Below are 22,305 nucleotides of genomic sequence, written 5' to 3' on the forward strand. Positions count from 1 at the left end.
TGGGTAGTTTGGATCTGTCTTCTGACTTGGCAAAAGCTCCTGGATTTTCTACAGAAGTGACTCTCTATGTCAATAATCCACAGACCACATTTTCCAGTAACCTCTTGGTATGTTCCAGTCAATCTTTAGACAAGCGGCTTGAAAATAAACCTGCAAACTGCATCTCTCAGTACCCAGGATCAGGGCAATGATTTTCAGTTACCTGCAGTTAAGGAACTGGAGAGAGAAGTTAAATCTCTAATATAATTCACTGAGTTTTTACTGTGTCATGAAAAGAAATTAAGAGCAAAAAGGAACAAAACTGGGTATGTGTATGTGCTAAAGGCCCAGCCCCAGCCCCACTCTCTCATTCCACTCCCTAACTTTACCACCACTACTACCTCCCTCCTCCCCGCTACCTTGTTGATCCAACACCACACCTCCTGACCTACCCAGCCTCACTTCCACTCTCAACCCTTCCCCTAGAACTACAAAATGTCACAGTTGGAATTGAAGAGGACAGTGGGGCTGATGCAGTTTGCTAAGACAGCCACCCTGAGAAATCACAAATCAAGAGTCTGATTTATAAAGCACCTATATTTGCTTAGCCCTTCCCATATGGGCCTTATCTTAAATGAGCCCATAGGGGCCTAAGCCCCAGAGAGGGAAAAGGACTAGGCCACAGCACTGAGGAGCAGCAGAGTGTGGCCTCAGGCTCCCTGCAGAGATCTCCTTCACACCACATCTGACATTTGCAGGAAGCTCCCTCATCTGTCTTGATGTTCAATTATGCTCTTGAAATAAAAGCCTCTACATTTGTTCCCTGTGACTTTGCTGTCAGGAGAGTGTCACTGACCGGAATGTGGGCACTGTCATGTGGAGGAGGGGACACATTGCCAGGCCACTGGCAAGCGCTCTCGCTTATCAGCCTCTGCTTCCTGTGCAATCCTGGCGTCAAGGCTGCACTTAGGGCCAGCAATGGCTGCTGGATGTTGCTCCAGACCGAGCCTGGACTGCCCAAGCTCCTTCCTCTGCTTCCCTAAGTGCCTACAAAAATCCCCAGCTCACACATACCCAGGCACGTATTGCCCTTTTCTTCCTGAGCGCAATACTGTACCCTCTGAAGACATTTCTACACACACTGGAGCTTGACTACATGATCTGTGGTGCTTGAGAGAGGGCGGCTGGCCACAGCCTCTACATGTCAGGCTTCTTGTGTTGGGAGGCCCATGAAATTTTCCTGGAGCCTGGCCAACTCACCAGATTCACTGCTCTAGACTCCTGAGTCTGGAGGAGGGCAGGAAGTCTGCACTGAGCACCTGCTCTGAATCTACCTTATGCTGGTCCTTGTCACATATGGCAACTTTGAGGAGAACCATCAATATTATTTCCATTTTATACAGAGAGAAAATGCAGTGGAGGAAGAGTAAGCAATTTGCTCAGAATCACACAGGTTTGTAGGGAATGAGGGGAAAAGGCAAGATTTGATTCCAGTTCTATCATATGCCAAAGTCTCTTTCTATTGCTTTATGCTGACTCCTTTATATCTTTAGCTGAGGAGTTAAAAAGAATCCACATTAGTGTGCACATCAATCACTTAGGGATCTTGTTATAATGCAGATTTCAATGTAGCAGGACTGGGGAGAGGCCGGGACTCTGCATTTCTGACAAGCTCCCAGGTGCTGATGCTCCATGAACCACACTTTGAGAATCTGCAGAGTTGGTAGCCAGATCAATCACAAGCCAGTAAAAGGTGCCACCTTGATCTACACTCATGGGCTTATAGTGGCTGGATCAAGAGGGAAGACAGTCTCTGCTTCCTACTCTATGTAAGGGTTTGGGGTTATTGACAACCACGATTCATTCAGAGGAAGATCGTAGGAGTCTCAGGGGTCCATAGTCATATGTGAAGGAGGGAGAAGTGCAGGTGTTCCATCTGATCAGGAGGCAGTCTGGGGAAGGGAGGGTTGTCACTCAGTAGAAGAGGAGAAGCCTGGCTCCTGGAAACTCCATGAAGAACCAGGACCAGTGGCAGAAAGTTAGTTGGAAGTGAAAGGCTGCCAATATTCAAGACCTTTCTAACACTTAATGGCCTCAAGCAATGGAAAAGTGCTTTGTAAAGTTAAGCTGGCTGCCTTGGGGGCTGTCCAGAAATGCTGAATCAAGTCTTGTGATTCATCTAATAGAATGGATTTCTATTCTGAATAGCTGCTTGAAGTGGACAGTCTCCAAGTTCTATTTTATTCATGTGATGTTCTAACATTCTAACTGGGACTTATCTTATCTTTGGAGAATGAGCCTGGTCTACATTGGAGCTTTGGTGTGCCTATGTGCCATATTGCTTTTGGCCTTGTTGGTGCTGTTTAGTCCCTGGCTCTTCTCCAATGAGTCTCTTCCTGCTGCTGAGAAGGTCAAGTCCACTACCACACAAATAACTTACCTGGTCCAGCCGTCCTTCAGCGCTGCTGCACAGAGCTATGGGGAAAGAGGAGTACCTGTTGGTACTGGCTCCTGGAAATGCCATGAAGAACCAGGACCTGGACTGGGGTTGTGGCTCAGCGGTAGAGCGCTCGCCTCACAGGGGCGAGACCCTGGGTTCGATCCCCAGCACCACATACAAAAATAAACAAGTGAAATAAAGGTGTTGTGTCCAACTACAACTAAACAAATAAATATTAAAAAAAAAAAAAAAAAAAAAGAACCAGGACCAGTGGCAGAAAGTTAGTTGGGATGGAATAAGGTACTGAGCTCCCCTGGCCTGACATTAGGCACCTCAGTCATTTCTGATCTGAGTTTCATAAACATAACAGTTATAGCATAAATCAGAAAAACAATTATGTATTGTTAAAATTAAAAGGAGATGCAGTTTGGCCAACAGAGCATCATTCTTTCTAGTGGTAGTGATCCTTGTCTCTACGCGAACTATTTCTCAAACTGTCACAGCAATCCTGGGAGGGGAATATAGTATGAATGACCCTTTTTACCCAGGATTTTCTGTGACAGCCATCGAACCAATGGATAAAAAGAGCAACAAACAAAAGCCAGGCTCTGTCTCTTTCTCTTTCTCTCTCTCTTGACTCTAGGTGAGTACAATGTAATAAGAAAGAGTAGGGGCTGGGTTATAGCTCAGCAGTGGAGCGCTTGACGTGCACTTGTGAGGTACTGGGTTCCATCCTCAGCACTACATAAATAAATAAATAAATAAATAAATAAATAAATAAAATATATTGTATCCATCTTTTAAAAAACAAAAGAGTAATAAATGAATAATGTGCTATATGTATACCACACGTCAGCCACCGGATGCTAACCTACAGCTGTCCTCAAAACTGCCCCACTGAAACACAGGCTGTTATTTCCCTGTTTCACAGTGAGAAAACTGAGGCTCAGCAATGGGAAAGTCACCTGCACAATGGTACATGGTTCTATTAGTCTCTATTATCAATATTAGTCTCTCACCTTCTAGAATTTGAGCTGGGACCATTATGTCAGAGTACCAGGGTCTGCAAGGTGAATGGCTTGACTTTCATTCATATATAAGTACTTTCTGAAGGAAGCCTTGGATTGAGGATTTGGAAAACTAATAATAAAATTGTAAATCTCTCCCAGGGAAGCCTGTGTGATTTGGTATCTGCCTCTTCCACTTCCCTGCCCCATTTTTCTAGCATACAGCTCCCCCAAACCCTGGGGATCTCTTGAGTGGTGTCTTTTATATGCTAATGACATGAACCTAAAGAGGGACCCATCAGAGCTGATCACCAGAAAGATCAGGCCCCTAATAAGGTGTTAGAACTTTCAACCCCACCCTAGACCTCTAGAGAGGGGAAGGGATGAAGGTGAGTTTACTGCCAATAGCCAATGATGTAATCAACATGCCTACTAAGGGAAGCCTCTAGAAGAACCCAAAAGGAAAGGGTCCAGAGAGCTTCAGGGTTGGTCTGGGTGCCCCGACACATATTCTGCTCTGTATATCTCCTCTGCCTGGCTGTTCCTGCATTATGTCCTTTATAATAAACCAGTATATGTACGCAAATGTTTCCCTAAGTTCTGTGAGCTATTCTAGCAAATAATAAAATTCAAAGGCAGTGGGGGTAGGAGGTGGATTGGTTGGGTTGTATAGAAACCTCCATTTTCTAGAGGTGACAACCTAGACTTGCATGACTGGCATCTGAAGTGGGGAGGTCCTGTGAGCCTGAGCCAATAACCTGTGGAGTCTGATGCTAACTCCAGAGTTAGAATTAAGTTGTAGGCCACCCATGGTGCCCACGAGATTAGAGAATTGGTTGGTGTGGGAGAAAACTGTACACATCTGGTGTCAGAGGTGATGTATGACTGCAGAGGTGCAAGTGCAGACGGAAAACCAGTTTACTTTTCCCCCTTCAGCTTGCCTGCAAAACCAGGTTAAAAAGCCCACCTGCTTTAGTGTGTCATCTGAGTACCCCAGCCAGGCACATGATGTGGTGTAGGCAGGGTAGCCATGCATCAGCATTTGCTCTTCTGGAAAACACAACACTTGTCAATATCTTGCACCTTGCAGGGAACTTTTGGTTCAAATTGTCTGCAGCTAAACTGTTGCCCAGAGAATTCAGCTATTCTGGGTGCCCTTCACATGCACCCTGCCTCAAGTTCAGCCAATTGGGATGTCAAGTCCAGGTGATCAGGATACCCTCTCTGAATGCCCCACTCCCCAAGGGTCCCCCTAACCTACAGTACAACCCTAAAGTCAAACTTTCTGTGAGCAGTGGCTGAAGTGAACCCTGCAGCCAGAGGTCATACTTATGTGGCTTCTTTACCTAGACCCACAATTCTGATTGGGGCCTTAGTTGCTAGGCACAATGCATCTGGCTGGCCTAGAATTTGTGATCCTCATGCTTCAATCCCCCGATTCACCCAGGTTGGCCCAGTGCATCTGAGGATAATGTGCACTCATAGAAGACAGGGACAATCAAAAGTGAACAATGATAGAACAAGCAAGGAAGGAAATTTTCTTACAACCCACCTCTTTCTTTTTTACCAACTTGACCTTTCTTCAGTATTTCTGCAAAAAATAAAAAGCATCACTCACTCCTTCATCCATCCAACAGGGCCTATGGCTGCTGCGTACACATTTCAGTAAACCAGGAAGCTTCCAGGCCCACTCCTCGCACATGACTCACCATAGGCATCCTCCTCAGTCAGGACATCAGTGATATACCTAAAATCAATGCAGGATAACAACGTCCTGGGATCCTGGCAGCGGGACAGGAAGAGGAAGGCCTCAATCAATTCATAGGCAGATTATGTTTCTAAGATGCTGCTTATTCTGATCTATTGGGCTCATTCTTTCCAGGAAGGGACCTTTGGGATTTGAGTAACGTTGGTCCTGTCACTCCTTATGTGGAGTCCTTCACAGGCTCACTGCTGGCCCTGGCAAGCCCTCAGTCCCTCATGCCCTGATCCTTCCTTCCCTGCTTCTGCCTCGTTCTTTCCAAAAAACATGGTTTCCCAGCAAGAGACCCTGGCACAAAACAAACACTTGGCACAACATAAACAAACAGACGGTACCTGGCATCCCTCTATATACCTGCTCAACCCTTAGGCTGACTTTGCAATGAACTGTGGGGATGAAGGTGGTCTTGGAGCATCTTGGTATGGAGGAAAGAAAGCTGCTCTGAGAGCTGGGTCACCCTGGGTCATCCGAGGCCCACTGCTCCTGCAGCCTTGGCAATCTCCTCTCCTGCCAAGTGGAGATAATTTCCTTCCCTGACAGCAAGAGAGTGTGGAATGGGAATGCGTTGACCTTCCTGGACAATGGCCAACTGTGCTCCAGATCAGCTTTTCTTCCTCTGCCCGATCAGCGCTCTGGCCACATGTCAACTTAGGCCTCACACTGGGTCTTCTCCCGACCCCACCGAACAGTCAGGGGAAAAGGAACTAGCAGCTCTGTTCCCACTAATGTCATAATGATCATAATACTCCTCCAGAGCTGCTAAAAATCTAAAGCTCTTTCAACCCTGAGATTCTGCTTTTTAAAGAGAAGTAGCATTGAAACAGAGAACAGGATCCAAAAAATGCAAAGTCCTCAAGTGGGATCTCGGGCACCTTTCTGGTATTCCTCAGATCCTTCTGTTGTGGTGGTCACTAAATACACCCTGGATGAAAGGCTGACCCTTTCGTATCTTTTCCCTTGAGAGGGCCCCCATGCCACCCTTGGCCTTATCAGACTGATGTGACAGCCGCCTCTCTTCACCTGCCTCCAGAGGGGAACAGGTCTCCTGGCCCAAATGTCTTCAAGGCCATTGTGTTCTTTGCTTAATTTTCCTGCTAAATAATAATTTGTGGACCACCAGACGTCACACTAAGGCAGCTGCAGCTCACAGTGGCTAATTAATACACTCAGGGTCACTCAGCTAGTTACTAGTGAAAACCACACTCAGAGCTAGGTCTGCCTGGGTCAGAGGTTCACTCCCCTTTAACCTGCATGGAGTTTTCCTTCTCAGCAGCCAGGTGTTCACCCTGCTATAAATAGGTCAACAAGAAAGAAAACACCAAGAGTACAACTTGAGAATCAGTGTGAAGGTCCTTCCCTGCTGGAAACGCACAGCACAGGTTGCCATGATCTTGCCTTTGGAGTCAAAGTGACCAGATGAGGTCTTAACAGTAGTACCTGGCTTTCAGGAGTTTAGGAGGTGCTCTTCTCATTTGGTCTTTAACTCAGGGACGTTTGCAGAGGCTCTATGATCTTCTTCTCATAGTCCTCACAGGCAGTGGAGGTGGAGAGGATTTGCATCCCGTGTTATATGTTCCCAGCAGGGGAATACCTTAACTCCCTGCCTCCTGACGTACCACCCCATCTACATAAGCAGAACTGCTACTTCACATATCAGAAAGGGAATATTATATTTTACTGGTTTTTGCTTTATCATCAGTAATCTATAGACTATAGATCCATAGTTTTGAACATACTTACTGATTATCAAAAGGCAAATAACCCATAAAATCTATTTCATTTAGAAACGATTACAACATTAAAGAATCTACTTACCATATCCACAAGTAACTTCCACAGAGGCTTGAAGAAAAAAAAGAAAAGATATGTAAAGCACATTCGTAAAGCACTCATTTTTGTCCTGACAGTGAATGTGTTTGTGGCAAACTCCCACTATCAGACCTTTGGTCCCCCCAGCCACCCACTCACCTCTAATGCTGCCCGTGTCTCCTGCTGCCTCTTAACCTGCCCCCTTTGCTGTCCCTTTCCATTTTTCTTGGCCCTTTATAACCTAATTCTATCATTTCCTAACTACTGCCAATATTACTCAGGGAAGAAAATAATCAAGTATCTCAGTATTTCCTTTTGGACACCTGTGTTGCACTTGACTTTGGTCTTCTGAGGCTGCTTATAGAGAAAGTCACATGTCCTCCTGTGCCACAGAGCTACACGTGTGCTTCTGAGATGAGTTACCTTTCCTTCCTGCTTCGCCCACAGGTCCCACACCGCATTCAGAATGGCTGCTGTTGCCAGGTGCACCACCCCTTTCTCTGGACCAATCTGGGAAGGAAAACATAGCAACATTTCCTAGACATGAAAAAGACACTTAGGTCCTTTGGCCAGGGACATATTTCAAGAATGAAAAGACAGCAATGGAAATTCATTTAAAGGTTATGCTTTATAGAAAACAATTTTTTTTAGTATTGATTTTTTAGTTGTAGTTGGACACAATACCTTTATTATTTATTTTTATGTGGTGCTGAGGATCGAACCCAGGTCCTCACATGTGCTAGGCGAGTGCTCTACTGCTGAACAAAAACCCCAGCCCCAGAAAACAATTTTTAACCAACAGAAAATTCGTGAAAGTATAAAAACTTGTCTTTTCATCTCTCTCTTTACTAAACCATTTGAGAGTATAAAGTTTCAGATAGCATGTTCTTTTACTCCTAAATACTTTGGTGTATAGTTCCAAAAAAACAAGGACATTCTTCTTCATAACCACAGCATAAGGGTCATATTCAGGAAATAAAATATTGATGGGCTATTGGTATTTAAAAGATAGTCCATAATCATAATTCATAATCCATAATCAAATATCACCAATTTTCCCAATAGTACCTTACTTTACCTTGATCCATATCCAATCCTGGACCACGTGTTGTATTCAGTTGTCATGGCTCTTTAATGTCTTTTTGTCTGGAACAAATTTTTTTTTTCTTTTGATGATATTGACATTTTAGAGTAGAGGCCATTTGATATTATCAAGTATCCCACAATATGTGTCAGTCTGTAGTAACTTCATGATTAGATTCAGTTTATTCTTTTTTTTGGCATAAATGCTGCATAAGTAATTATGTCATTTTGTTTTATTATTAGGGTTATTAACTTTCACCCCTTGAGTAAGATAGTGTTCATTTGGTTTCTCTACTCTGAAGATACCAGCTTCCTTTTCTAAATAAGAAGATTACTATTGACCCCAAATTTAAGCATACACTTGTGACTCTTGCTTCAATTAACTGTGGCTATGATGGTTGAAATATGGTGATTTTCTGATGTTATAATTCATCTCACACTCATTAGTTTATACTCTAATGATAAGTTTTCCTTTGCTTATTATCTGAATAGATTCATAGATTCTTATTTCACTCAGTGAGTTTATATGACATTGCTATCGTATTTATTCTAATGTTATAGTTGTCCCACATTTGGCCAGTGGGAGCTTCTTCAAGATGACACCTTTCAAGGCAAGATACACTTGCTTTGCAGAAAGTAAAACATAAAACCCAAGGCAATATGGAAAGCGCATTCTCTTGTGCCCTTCTCAGTGCATGGATGGGAGACTAGCAGAGTTTGGACAAGCAAACCAGTCATCAGGAGACAAGGGCAAAGTCTAGATTACTGGCTTTATCTTACTGTGTTAAAAATCTTTACTCTAAAGCCAGACTCAGAAGGCAAAGAGTTGTATGTTTTCTCTTCTATGTGGAAGTTAGAGAGGAAAAAGGAAGAGAAAGGTGTGGGGGAGAGGTGGGATCTCATAAAAATCGAAGGGAGAGGAGTAGAAGAAAGGGAAAGTAGTAGAAGAGTGGGAGAAAGAGAAAGAGGTGGGAATTGCTGGGGAATGCTATTGGCCAAATTATAGTTATATCGGATGTTTGAATGAATATGAAACAACAAATTCCATCACAACTATAATGTACCAATAAGAAGTGTCGAAAGAGGAAAAAAAAAAACAAAACCTTCCTCTAGAAACTTAGTTTTTCATGCTTCAACAGTATGCTAGATACTGCCTATAAGCAGGCTAGGTACTATGGTCTTCTTTATTTCTCTCTCTCTCTCTTTTTTTTTTTTTTTTTTTTTTTTGTACTGGGGATTGAACTTAGAAGCACTCAGCCACTGAGCCACATCCCTGGCCCTATTTTGTATTTTATTTACAGACAGGGTCTCACTGAGTTGCTTAGTGCCTTGCCATTGCTGAGGCCCAGCCCATTTTTATTTTTTATTTTGAGATAGGGTTTCATTAAATTGCTTAGTGCCTTGCTAAATTGCTGAGGCTTGGATTACAGGCATGCACCACCACACCCTATTTTTTTTTTTTTAACTTTGCTCTTATTTTACTTCTTAATAACCTCTGCCACAGTACCAGAACTGTTCACATTCTCTCTTCCAAAAAAAGGCTGCCCATTCAGCTCTTTATCCTCTAGACCACTGTTTCCAATCTAGGGAGTGAGAAATGAGGTAGATAAGAGTCAAAAAGCTTTAAGCCTTACAGAAAGGAACTGATTGCCTCAAAATACTGATTATCTAAATGACTCAAGCCCTAATTTATTTGAATGAAATGCTTTACTTAAAAATTGTACAGCCATTACTATTTTCACATTTGCTGCAATCAAAGGACATCTTAGACCATAGTAACTTATTTATAAAAGATTTTTACAAAATAGGTCTCTTACCCATCTGAGCTGCCCGTCACTGGTGAGCTGCCTGTAGAAGCCTCTGAAGTCACTGACAATGTCCTTGAGATCCTTGTGAAGCACATGGTGGGCAAGGGCATTCACGGCACAGACAACTATTTTGAAAGAATTCCATTTTTATTAATGTTTATTAAAACATTTTAGTGTATCCAATAAATTGAGAGGAAAATACCACAAACTAATGTAGACATTTTATGAAAAAAATTTAAAGTACCAAAGGTAAATGTTTTGTAAAATTGTTCCAAAAATGTGCATGTCTTATTCTGTGCTTGTCATAATATTCCCCCAAAGCAAAACAGCTGAATCTACATATTGAGTTAAATTTCCTGAATACAGTCAATATGTTTGATTGATTGACATGGGCAAAACAAAACCACAGATCTGTAAGATTAAATGACGTTCTAAAAATTATTTTCCTATTCACTTTGTAAGGTGTTCAATCAGATTCAAAGCCAAACCCTAGTACTTTATTGTTCCTAAAGAATAAGAACAACCTAACTTACAGAAATAAAAGAGAAAAAAAAAAAAAAAAGAAAATGCCTCTTCATTATTGACAAGTTTTGAAAATATCTTCAATTTATAAAATCATAATACACTATTAAAAATTAAGTGAGGGTTGGGGTTTTGGCTCAGTGGTAGAGTACTTGCCTGGCATGTGTGAGGCACTGGGTTCGATCCCCAGCACCACAAAATAAACAAAATAAAGGTATTGTGTCCATCTACAACTAAACATATTTTTAAAAAATTAAATGAATTTTCAACTAGTATAATATTTATACATACATAAACACTGAACTTCTTATATTGGCTTACTTAGGATATACTATATTTTTCATACACAGTTTGAAGGTTAAACTTAATTTGGGTCAACAGTACCATCAATTATTTACTCTTGGTGCTTTAAAAAGCTTTGTTGTGGGGCTGGGGTTGTGGCTCAATGGTAGAGTGTTTGCCTAGCACGCGAGGCACTGGGTTTGATCCTCAGCACCACATAAAAATAAAATAGAGAGCTGGGGATGTGGCTCAAGCGGTAGTGCGCTCGCCTGGCATGCATGCGGCCCAGGTTCAATCCTCAGCACCACATACAAAGATGTTGTGTCCGCCGAAAACTAAAAGATAAATATTAAAATTCTCTCTCTCTCTCTCTCTCTCTTTAAAAAAAAATAAAATAAAAATAGAGATATTGTGCCTATTTTTTAAAAAACTAAAAATAAATATTAAAAAAAAAGCCTTGTTATGTTATTTAAGCTGAAGAGGGGTTGCATACAAAGTAGATCAGTGGTATAGGGCCTGTCTAGCATGTGTGAGGCCCTGTATTTGATTATTAGCATCACCAAAAAAAGAAAACATGAATAAATAACAAATTGTAAGAGAAAGGCCTTTCTTATCCTCTACTTATTCTAGAAAACATAGTTTATATGTACATCACCAAGATAATCAACTCATATCAACTTAGCCCCAAAGCTATTAATTTATTACAGAACATTTTGACCAGTTAGTTTGGTACTGCTCTGCTTCCAATGGAAAAAAAATTAGGTCATTTAATAGGATAGTTGAAGGGATGTGGGTTTACTATCAATCAGACCTTATGAGGAAGACATTCTGAAAGTAGTACCACATGCTCTTAGGATGTGCCTGGCCTGTGTGAGACAGCTCTCAGATGACTGCACCCTGCTAATGGATGTAGCATTTAGGGCTGAACTAGCCGTTCTGGGTTCTCTAGGGCTTTTGTTAATGGGATCCACAATCATTCCAGTTCAGATATTCCTTCCCTAGAATTGTAAGAAGACAGAATCTTCCTCATTCCTTGATGGATGAGGTTCTTGGATTTTAAAAAAATCTGAAGAGTAAGACAGTGACTCATAGTGAGGTATATTATTATCTACCTCAAACCTTGGCCTCATGTTTTTTATTGTTGCTATAATTCACTGACTAAAGGAGCCTGTGGTTTGCATCACAACAGAAAATGCATATAACAAAAGCTAAGGATGAGCTCATCCTTTATGGTTCTAAAAGATGAGGCCACACTGAAATATTCAGCTATCTATGTGGATTTTTCTTGTCTGACATAAAGGCACTGTAAGAAGTTAACTCAAACTTGCTGCATTCAGTAGAAATTTGGGTTGTGATGTTGCTGCTGGCTCCCTGGCAGTGCAATATCGCAGGAGATGGCAAACTTTGGAGAGGAGTGCTGCTAGAAGCAGCCTGCAAGAGCCAACAGCAGCCTAGCTGCCACCTGCCCTCTCCACACACCTCAAGAAAGGGCCTAAACACCAGGAGAGGGATTCCTTCTGGCCAAAGCAACCAGCTCAAAGTGAATCAAGTCTATACTAGCTGAAGGGAAAAATCTGTCTACACTAGGTCAAGAGGAGCCAGTCCCCATTTACACTGGCTTGAGGCAAGTATCTCAACTGAACAGGAGAGGGGAGGCACAGTGGTCCAGGCCTTGCAGAGGATAGCTGCTGGGCTCCTGCCTTTGCCCTGAATCTTCTCTCCTTTTTTCCTCTCTTTAATCTGCCTTAAAAAAATCTCTGAAATGTCAATTTTATTATACAATTTGTAAGAAAGTGTCCTAGGGAAAGTTTCTGATGGGGCTGGAGCTGTAGCTCAGTGGTAGAGCACTGACTACATGTAAGAGGCACTAGGTTCAATCTTCAGCACCACATATAAATAAATAAAGATACTGTGTCCATCTACAACTAAAAAAAAAAAGTCTCTGATGCCTCTCCCAGGTGGGGGCAGAGGAGACTCCTAGCGGATCCAGATGTGCTCCTGTCTAGAACCTGTGCAGAGAAGCCTGAGCCAGTTTGCACACCACACTCCTGCAGCTGTTTAGTCCACACAGATGCCCATGCCATGATGTCAGGATCACAGAGCACAGGGTCTTCTGGCTGTCTGTTGGTTTTATCTATCTCAGCTCTCCATTTTCACTGGAGCCCATTTCTGCCCTTCTTGCATTGGAACCACTTTTTTTTTTTTTTTTTTTCTGAATGCTGGCCCACAAGGCAGTTGCTGAGTGCAGGTGCAGTTCTTGTTGTTATAAGATTGCCCTATGACCCACCTACTGAGGATCATCCAGAGGTTAGGCATGTGGCGCAGAGGGTCCTCGGGGGGAGGCTGTGCTGGGAGTGGAGGTTTTTGCATATAGGAAGCAGGCATGCTGGCTTTCCCATTGCCCTTCTGCCCTGCCTTCTTGGCCTCCTTAGGCAGCTGCTGCTCACAGGTAAGGTGAAGGTGGAAGGGCAGGCTGACTGGCATTCTTCTTTGTGAAGACACTGGAAGGAAAGATCCCTAGGGCCCAGGCAAGGCCCAATCCTGTTGATGCACAGGCTTCACCAGGAACATGCAGCCTGCCCCCTGGGTTATCTGGTGCTGAGTATCAGGTATGAAGCTATCACCTCATCATATTTTCAATTTGCCAGGGACACTCAGGTATTTTATGGGTCATAATCCATGTCAAAACTGATTATTAAAATTGCAGAGTCTGGGTGTTAGGGGATTGGCTCACTAGAACGACTGGGTGAATATTCTTCACCCTGGCTAGGTCATGGGTGCCCATTATTTGCTCTACGATGGGCCTCTGCATGGAGTCCACTGTCAGTATTTGTTGACAAGGCTCCATGCTCCTGTGGAAATATGCTGGGGAATGGTGCACCTTACACGCATGATTACCTCCTTCAGCTGCTTAGTAGCTCCATACATAAATGGGCACATTGCTGGCACCATCAAGTACAAAAGACACCCAGGCTCCAGATGTCCACTAGGGGACCCTCATATTTTTTTCCTCTAGATGACTTCAGCGGCAAGGTATTAGAGAGTGACCCAGAACTTGTTCAGCTTCTGCCCCGTCATGAATCTGGTGCTCAGGCTGAAGTTCAAGAGTTTGCTGTTGCCTCTGGCACTCACCAGCATGTTCTCTGCATTCAGATCTAGGTGCTCAATGCCCTTCTCAATCTCACTCACAATCTGCCTGAATGGTCTCTTGGCCTCCTCCTGCATGCCATCAACATCTAGGATGAGGTGTATGCCACAGCTGTATGTCACAGCTGGATATTTTCAATGGTCTCAATGATCTGAAAGAGGTGGATCACACTTCGGCGTTCCATGGCCATCAGTATATATAGTTTGGATGGGATGTTTTGCTCTAACTTTGGCAGAGCTTTCACCGTCACCTCTGTCCTGGTGAGGAGGTGGTGGACTAGTTTCATTTGGGCAAAGCCACCCTGCCCGATGTCCATCAGGACCTGATAATGGTCCATGAAGATGGTCTTATAGCAGGAGCTGGACCCCGGTAGTACTACACTACTCTGACTGCTCTCACTACACATCCCAAACAGGAACACCAACTAATGATACTAGCTGAAACAAAACAAAACCAACCAAAAAAATAAACAAAAAACTACCAAAAAAAAAAATAATATATATATATATATATATATATATATATATATATATATATATATCTCAAAAGACCACAACCACCCGTCACAAACCACCAAAGGTACTATCTGTGAGTCCAACAGATTACCACCAAAAACTTTCTGTACTTGTGGACAAAAACCCACCACAGTCAGCTTCTTATATAACTGATGCTTGAAATTCCCTTAAAATGGCTCCTTGGATAGTCAGGACAAGAAATGGTGCAGTCACAATTGAACATAACTGCCAGTGAGCATCTCACTTTTTGACCTCCAGGACATTTTTGACTTTCATAAGAAGTATAAGAAAAGAGTCTGGAAGCTTTTTGTGTCAGTGGGTTATTAAGATGGATATTTACTTACTTAGAAATTAAAATCTGTGGGCTGGGGTTGTAGCTCAGTGGTAGAGCACTTGCCTAGTATGTGTGAGGCCCTGGGTTTGATCCTCAGCACCACATAAAAATAAATAAATAAAATAAAGGTATTATGTTCAACTACAACTAAAAAATAAATATTAAAAAATAAATAAATAAAATAGAGGTCCATCAACAACTAAATTTTTTTTAAAAGTGTATGTATCTAATAACCGAAAAAAAGAAAATGAACAAAAAAGAAATTAAAATTTGTAGGATTAAAAAAAACTAGTTTTATGAAGCATCAGTAGTGACTGATACTGATGTACTCAGGCAAAAACACTATTAAAAGGCAAGAAGAGGAAAAAAAGAAACTTGGATTGTAGTGGTCTGACTCCAGCATGGAGAAATTCAAGTTTGTGTGTCTAATGGGATGGGTGGAAATTCATCTGGAAAAATTGGCCTTTGAAAGGCAGCTTCTTGCTGAATAAACCCAAGGGTTTTCTCCTAGACCTTGATTCTGTGGCAACCTCCAGCACTGGAAGTTCACTCAGCAAAGCTTGTGGGTGACCATGGATGTCTGAGCCCAAGTGGTAGCATGACTGTATTTTTGTTTATTTACACTTTCCTGCTTTGGGCTGGGGCTGGGGCTGGGGCTCGGTGGTAGAGCGCTTGCCTGGCACGCGTGAGGCGCTGGTTCAATCCTCAGCACCACATAAAAATAAAATAAAGGTATTGTGTCCACCTACAACTAAAAAATACATATTAAAAAAATTTCCTCCTTTTTAACCTCTCTTTCCTTTCCTATTTTTTAATAGCTTGGTATTACATTATACACATCATTACACATTTATCTAAACCCACAGAATATGCAATACCCAGTGTGAACCCCAATGTAAACTATATTCTTTTGGAGATCATGTCAATGTGGGTTCACTGATCATAACAAAGATACCAATCACTCCAGCAGCACACAATGATAAGAGGGAGGCTGTGGGTGTGTGGGGTGGATACACACAGCTTCATTTTGCTGTGAACTTAAGACCACTCTAAAAAAAAATTGTCATGAAAAAAATATATATATACATACATAAATCAGGAGAAATTAATAATAATTAAGTAAATTTGATAAAAATATGAATTAAAAACCACCCAAGAAAAACAACACTGATCTATTCTATACATTAAAATACAACCTTTCTTCCCTATCTCTCACACACATGAGTACTCTTTATGGGAACAAGGAAAATACTTATTTTTTTTTCTTTTTATTCAATTCTAAAATGATTAGGCTGACTGACACAGGCTGTGGAGAACGGAGATGAGCTAATGGAATTTTTCATCTTTAGTGCAAGTGCCATGTAACTTTTTGAATGAGACTGCAGTCAGTCATGTGAAATATGTAGCAAGGTCAAAGTTAAAATGGGTTCTGTCCGGCTGTGGTCTGAAAAAGGGGGAAGCCAACAACATTAGCACATAAGAGCCATGCCATAAAGATAGGAGAGTTGACTCACCGCTGCCCAAGATGTCCCTCAGGACAGCGGGTGGGGCTGAGAGTATGGGGGATGTCAGGGAACAAACACTGAGCTCAGCGACACCCGAAAAGAGCTTCTTATTATCCCTGTGATCATGGTCCTTCCATTGTGCAAAGTCTTAGCTGTTAACAGAGAACGGTTCCAGGGGCCTGTCCCTATTTTGTAAGTTTACTGTGCATTTTACAAAACCTTCAGGGGCCATGCTGTGTAGTTTGTAGTATGAAGAATGACAGTAGCTTCATAAAGCACTCAATGTACAGATAGGGATGATTAAAGTTTCAGAGAAGTTAAAATACAGCTTATAAATCTACCCTGGAGCTGGATTTGGTGGCACACACCTGTGATTCTAACAACTCAGGAGGCTGAGGCAGGAGGACTGCAAGTTCAAAGCCATCCTCAGCAACTTATCAAGGCCCTACACAACTTAGTGAGACCTGTCTCAAAATAAAATACAAAAAGGGTTAGAGATGTGGCTCAGTGGTTAAGCACCCCTGGGTTCAATCCCTGGTACCAAAAACCAACCAAGCAATCAAAAAACCACCCTGGTCGGTGGTCATTGTCTTGGGGAAAACTTTTACACTAAATTGTTAATCGTGTGTGTGGAGGGGGGCAGATCATTGCCTGGTCTCTTCCATCTGCCTAGTAAGTGCCTATTTATTCTCAGAGCCTTGCCTCAAAGCATTACCTCTGCTCTGAAGCCTGCCCAAAGCCACCTGAGCAGAACAAAGTAACCCCTTCACTTTGTAACAATCCTCACTCTGTACTATGATCCTATCTTTTTTTTTTTTTTTTTTTTTTTTGTAGCACTGGGGAATAAAACCGGAGCACTCTTACCAGTAAGCTACATCCCCAGCTCTTTTTATTTTGAGACAGGGTCTCACTAAGTTGCCTGAGCTGCCCTTGAATTTATGATCTTTTGTCTCAGTCTCCTGAGTAGCTGGGATCACAGGTCTGTACCACTGCACCCAGCTGGATTTTGTCTTTTGTGTCTGTTTCCTCAATAAATCTGTATGCTTCTTGTCATTCACACACACGCACACACATTTCCTTCATCTGCTTGACAATATTAAAATCTTTCCATAGGGCAAGATTTTTATCCTACAGCTACCTAGAATGCTGATGTTGCAAATAACCATGAGGGAAGTGTCATATTGCCACAAAAGTTAGATAACCTGTTTTACCACTTTCCCTGATAGTTACTCTTCACCCTATCACGATTTGGCTTCAGCTTCTAATGATCCACTGAAAATGATCTGGCAAAGGTCACCTTTTTGTACTTCTTGAATTTTATAGCATGTGCATGTATGCATACAAAAAAGTTACATTTAAATGTTTTAGAGAACAAGTGCTTTAGGAAGTAGCTGAGTAGCTCTCTGGGCTCCAGTTTCCTCTAAAAAAACGAGGGGGCTCAACATTGTCACTAAAATCTTGGCCAGCAGAGAAAGGTTACATTATGTTCAGTGCCTTCAATTTAGGAAAATGGGGGAGGGGAGAAGACTCACTTAAACATGGCTCAGTATGCTCCACAAAGAATTGGCCCCTCAAAGTAACTTTGTGTGAAATATTTTGAAAACTAGATAGACGCACAGTGCACACCACAATAAACCTTGCTGTGTGAGCTTACATCTGCTTCCTCCATACCCTTGGTCACTTTCCTAGTATAGGTCCTCAAAGATCTACAGAAGCTGAATAGCATTAAGAGTAGCTGAATAGCATTCTGGTAGTCACCATTCAACACAGAGAAACAGATCCAGAGTCAAGGGTTTTCCCACAGTCTACAGGTGATTGTAAGAGGAGAGGCCAAATGCTGCCTAGTAAGTGCATTTTAATTTCTCCCAGCAAAATAAATATTGTTTTTAATCCCTTTGAGAAGTGTAAATACAGAAAAAAAATAGGTCAGAACTGGAATCTAAGTGAAAAATGAAGCATTCTAGAACCTCAAGAGAATCATCAACTCACCAACTTCAGTGCCTTTTCCCAGAGTGAAGGTAATTCCATATCCCTTGAGTCCATCTCCTGCATCAGTCTCCAGGACAACGTAGGCAGCCGAGTAGTCAGGGTCTGTATGCTGCAGGAAAGGTGACCCATACCCACCAAATGCAAATGTAAGAAACCTAGAAATAACCATAACAATGACACCTGAAACAGAAAATGCAATAAGGGACATGCCAAGAAGAGATCCAATCTGATGGAAGAGTGGATGCACCCCAAAGAAAATGCAGGAGATCTGAATGGACCAAAGGAAAGTCCTGAATGGTTCACATCCGTTCAACAAATACAATGTATATTTTTTTCCTTTGGTACTGGGGATAGAATTCAGGTCCTGGAGCATGCTAAAGCATACCCTGTACCACTGAGCTACACCTCCAGCCCCAGATGTACACATTTTTTATGGCCAATTTGCAATGATATCAAAAAATTGGTGTTCAGCTGGGTGTGGTGATACATGCCTGTAATCCCAGTGGCTCGGGAGGCTGAGGAAGAAAGATCGTAGGTCACCCTCAGCAACTTGGCAAGGCTCTGAGTAACTTAGTGAGACTCTGTCTCAAAATTAAAAAAAAAAAAAGGTAAAATAAAGGGCTGGAGACATGGCTCAGTGGTTGTGTGCCCTTGGGTTCAATGTCTGGCACAAGGGGAAAAAAAAAAAAAAGGTCATCTGCTCAATTTCATATTATTATCATTGTCATTACCGTTATTGTCATTTGTGGTGCTGGTGATCAAAACCAGGGCTTCATACATGCTACAAAAGTGCTCTACCACTGTGCAATGTCTCCAGGTCTCAGCTCAATTTTAAACCCAGGAATTTCCAATCACAGCTCACTGAACAGAGTTATGTTGGCAAGTAGCTTAAAATTGAACAAGCCAAGGTTTCAGAAAGCTCTTACATAAAATTAAACTGATCTTCACTGCAATAGTTTATAGCAAGGATGATAATATAACAGTGCAAGTTCAGAGACCACTGGTGGAAAAAGAAGTAAAGCTTCAAAACAAATTAACCCATTTTGTTGTTGTTTTCTATTGTTTTTATTATTTTTTTATGGTACTGGGGATTGAACCAGGGGTGTTTTATCTCTGAACTACATACCCAGCCCTTTTATTCTTTTATTTTGAGACAAAGTGTCACTAAGTCACTAAAGCTGGTCTTGAATTTGCAATTGATCCTCCTGCCTCAGCCTCCCAAGTCACTGGAATTACAAGTGGGTGCCATCAAGCCCAGCTGGAGAGGAGTCTTAATGGGAGTGTGTAGTGAGATGGGAAAGCCTTGGAGAGGAAAGAAGGAGTAGTCAGAAAGGCTGAGGCTGGGAGCTAGACAGATTCACAAGGAAGAGGCAGCAGATGGTATGAAATGCAAAGAGCGTAAAGGCCACTGGAAGGAGAAAAAAATGAAGGCAATTCCAAGAGAAGGAAGGAAAGAGTAGTCAATTTCAGATTAAGAAGGAAGGAGATGTAAAGGATAAGGCAACAGACCCAGAGCAGGAAGTTTGGGGATGAGAGGAAGAAACCAAAGGGAGCTAGAAAGGTGTGAGGATCAAATTCAGACTCTTCTAAAAGGAAAGCTCTGTCCATGTGGGATGGAAGAGAACCAAAGGAAATAAGGAAGTACTGAAGGACAAAGGGATATAAGTGGGAGCCTTGAGAATAAATAAGGGAAGGAGAATGGATTAGCTTTGGAGCAGGACATGTTAAAGAATAAAGGGAAAGAGAAGAAGGGGTTGGTTTGGAGACAGGTGTGCAGAGATGGGGCCAAGCGTATGACTGTCTTCAGTCTTCTCAGTGATGCAGTAGGCAATATCTTCTAACTGCTGGGAGGACAGGACTAGGGATTAAGGGAGCTCACAGACAAGGAGCAAATAAGAGGGAAAATACTGCAAGGAGGTGGCCAGTGGGCAGCTGAGCTGAGATGCGAGCTCACAGCTGTGGGGCTCTCTGGGTGCTTGATGAGTGTTGGGAAACAAGAAATTAGTAAATACATACAGGTTGAGTGCTCCATGTTTCCAACAGGGGCAGAAAGAAATGATCAGGAACTTCTGCTTTAACAGATTTTGAAGACAGTTTCAGGACTCCTTTATAAAAATATCAGACTTCTCATCAGGAAGTTTTGCTCTGCTAAATGCTGAAAAGTAGCTGAAGTGCTGAGTTCAGCATGGCCAGAGGGCAAATGAAGCAATCACCGTGTGTTCTGCTAAACACTTGAGAGTCAGCACATAACATATACTCTATCTCCTGAGGAGAAATGCTTATGTGTTTATGAAATTGCAATACAGGTATCAGATAATTTTTCCTCACTTAGGGGTCATACACCACTCAGTCCCAGAAACAAATGCTATTTCTTAAACTCTCCTATAATAAAATAGTTTATTTTAACACTTCACAAATTCAAAGCTCAGGGGGAGGTCAGAGTTCTTTCTGCTTTCAGTTTCCTCTTATGTAAATAGTAACTATAGCCAATTCTTATTGAGGACCTTCTCTCTGTCAGCTCTTTTCAGGTATCTCATTTTACATGCATGAAGCATACACCTCTGTACCCATTTTATAGATGAGAAAGCCTAGGCTTAGAATGTGTGGTTTACCCACAGCTGTCAAGCTTCAGAGGGGCAAATGCAGTAGCACTCAATTAAGTGTTTGCACTTTTACAAATCAGTAAAATTTCAAATATTTATTTGGAGGTCCACAAAGGATCATCAACTGGATTTACAAAAAGTCATTTATCATAATATCATTTGTGAAAGGACTTGTAGGAATTTTGAAAAGCAGTAAGATGCTAATACCAGAATAAGGGATACTTTTTTTTTGCATTTAATAACATTATTTAGCATGATTTGAGAGAACTATTAGAAAATTCTTTTACAAAGAATTTCAGGTTCATAAAGAGCAGAGAAAAATGTAAAGAACACCAATCTACCATCTACCCATCTTGGAAAGTAAAACATCACAGCGTGAATAACGAGTCCTTGGGTACCTTTCCTCACCCCATTTCCTCTTCATCCCTACAAGGAAACATTTTCCTAATTTTGGTTATTTCTCACTTTGGGGCAAGTTTCTTTACATTCCCTACATATGGAGTCAACTTTTTCTAGTATGGCCATCTCACCAGAGGAGCAAAGTGGATCCAGTGGGGCCCAGTCCCTGTGAAGACCCTTCTCAGACGCTGAGGATGTACTCAGAGGTAGAGTGCTTGCCTAGTATGCCACAAGTCCCAGGGATGGATCCCCAGCACTGCAGAAAGAGGAAAAAATCCCCCAAACAAAATCCTGCTCAGAACCTTTATATTTAGGAACACCACTAGAGACAGCTGGGAGGTGGGGGCGCTGGGATAGGGAGAGGGTCCCTCTGACATTCTCATTAAGGGGAAAAAGCCCTTCAATATTTTGCATAACTCCTTACAGTGACAAATCCTTCCTAACCAAGTTTCTAAGTACAGTAATTTCACGAGTGTTCTTTTATGTGACTCGAGTTTTTTCAGTGCTTAGTTTCTCATTCCAACTGTGACCCAAAAGGCACAGAGAAGTTTGGGTCTTCTCCAAGGCACACAGCAAGTAGTAGCAGGGGCAGGATCACCACTCCAGACTCCCAGCACCAGACTTCCTGGTCTCTGTCACTTCAAATCCTATCAAGTTCTCCGCGGGGAAGCTGTCAGCATAGTTTTCTCGGGTTTCCTTGGTGGGGACCCTACAAATCTCTTTTGCACTTATTGCATAATAAGCACTCTCCCCTTTCCAGGAAAACGTGAATCAAAAAAAGTAAAACCAAGACATTTCAAACGCGGGCAAATAAAATACGATAAATAAGGGGAAACAATAAACCAGAAAGGTGGAGAGTTTCTGGCTGCTTCCTCAGAGATACGAAAAGCGTCCACCTTCCCCGCTCATAAAGTTCCCACTGTAGTGAGGCCATGTAAAGCCCGCGACTCGCAGGCCTGGGTGTGGTCCCGGCGGCGCCTGGGGCGGTCGGTCACGCTTACCATGGCGTCTGAGCCGTGGCCCCCGAGCGACGTGGGGAAGCGCACGTCCCGGACCGAGAGGCGGGAGATCCTGCCGCGCGCCATGTTGCCGGCGCCAGGGAGCCGTCAGCTGCGGTCCC

General features: G+C 42.4%; 1 protein-coding gene across 3 annotated transcripts in view; it reads right to left on the reverse strand.

Annotated features, from left to right (window-relative positions):
- Nucleotides 1–22,305, reverse strand: part of Enosf1 (enolase superfamily member 1) — a 34,444-nt gene extending 12,139 nt beyond the window's left edge. For 2 of the 3 annotated variants that reach the window (XM_076836969.2, XM_076836968.2), the window contains exons 1-9: nucleotides 22,187–22,305; nucleotides 18,184–18,292; nucleotides 9,898–10,013; nucleotides 7,421–7,507; nucleotides 7,004–7,030; nucleotides 5,136–5,208; nucleotides 4,979–5,017; nucleotides 4,394–4,476; nucleotides 2,420–2,454 (exon numbers count right to left, since the gene is read on the reverse strand). In XM_076836969.2, the coding sequence (XP_076693084.1) occupies nucleotides 2,420–2,454; nucleotides 4,394–4,476; nucleotides 4,979–5,017; nucleotides 5,136–5,208; nucleotides 7,004–7,030; nucleotides 7,421–7,507; nucleotides 9,898–10,013; nucleotides 18,184–18,292; nucleotides 22,187–22,270 (653 nt within the window). In that variant the 5' untranslated portion in view covers nucleotides 22,271–22,305. The remainder of the gene's footprint in view (nucleotides 1–2,419; nucleotides 2,455–4,393; nucleotides 4,477–4,978; nucleotides 5,018–5,135; nucleotides 5,209–7,003; nucleotides 7,031–7,420; nucleotides 7,508–9,897; nucleotides 10,014–18,183; nucleotides 18,293–22,186) is intronic. The other variant, XM_076836970.2, reaches the window with a different exon arrangement.

Source organism: Callospermophilus lateralis, chromosome 17 (assembly GCF_048772815.1).
Source record: "Callospermophilus lateralis isolate mCalLat2 chromosome 17, mCalLat2.hap1, whole genome shotgun sequence".
In the NCBI taxonomy this organism is placed as follows: Eukaryota; Metazoa; Chordata; class Mammalia; order Rodentia; family Sciuridae; genus Callospermophilus; species Callospermophilus lateralis.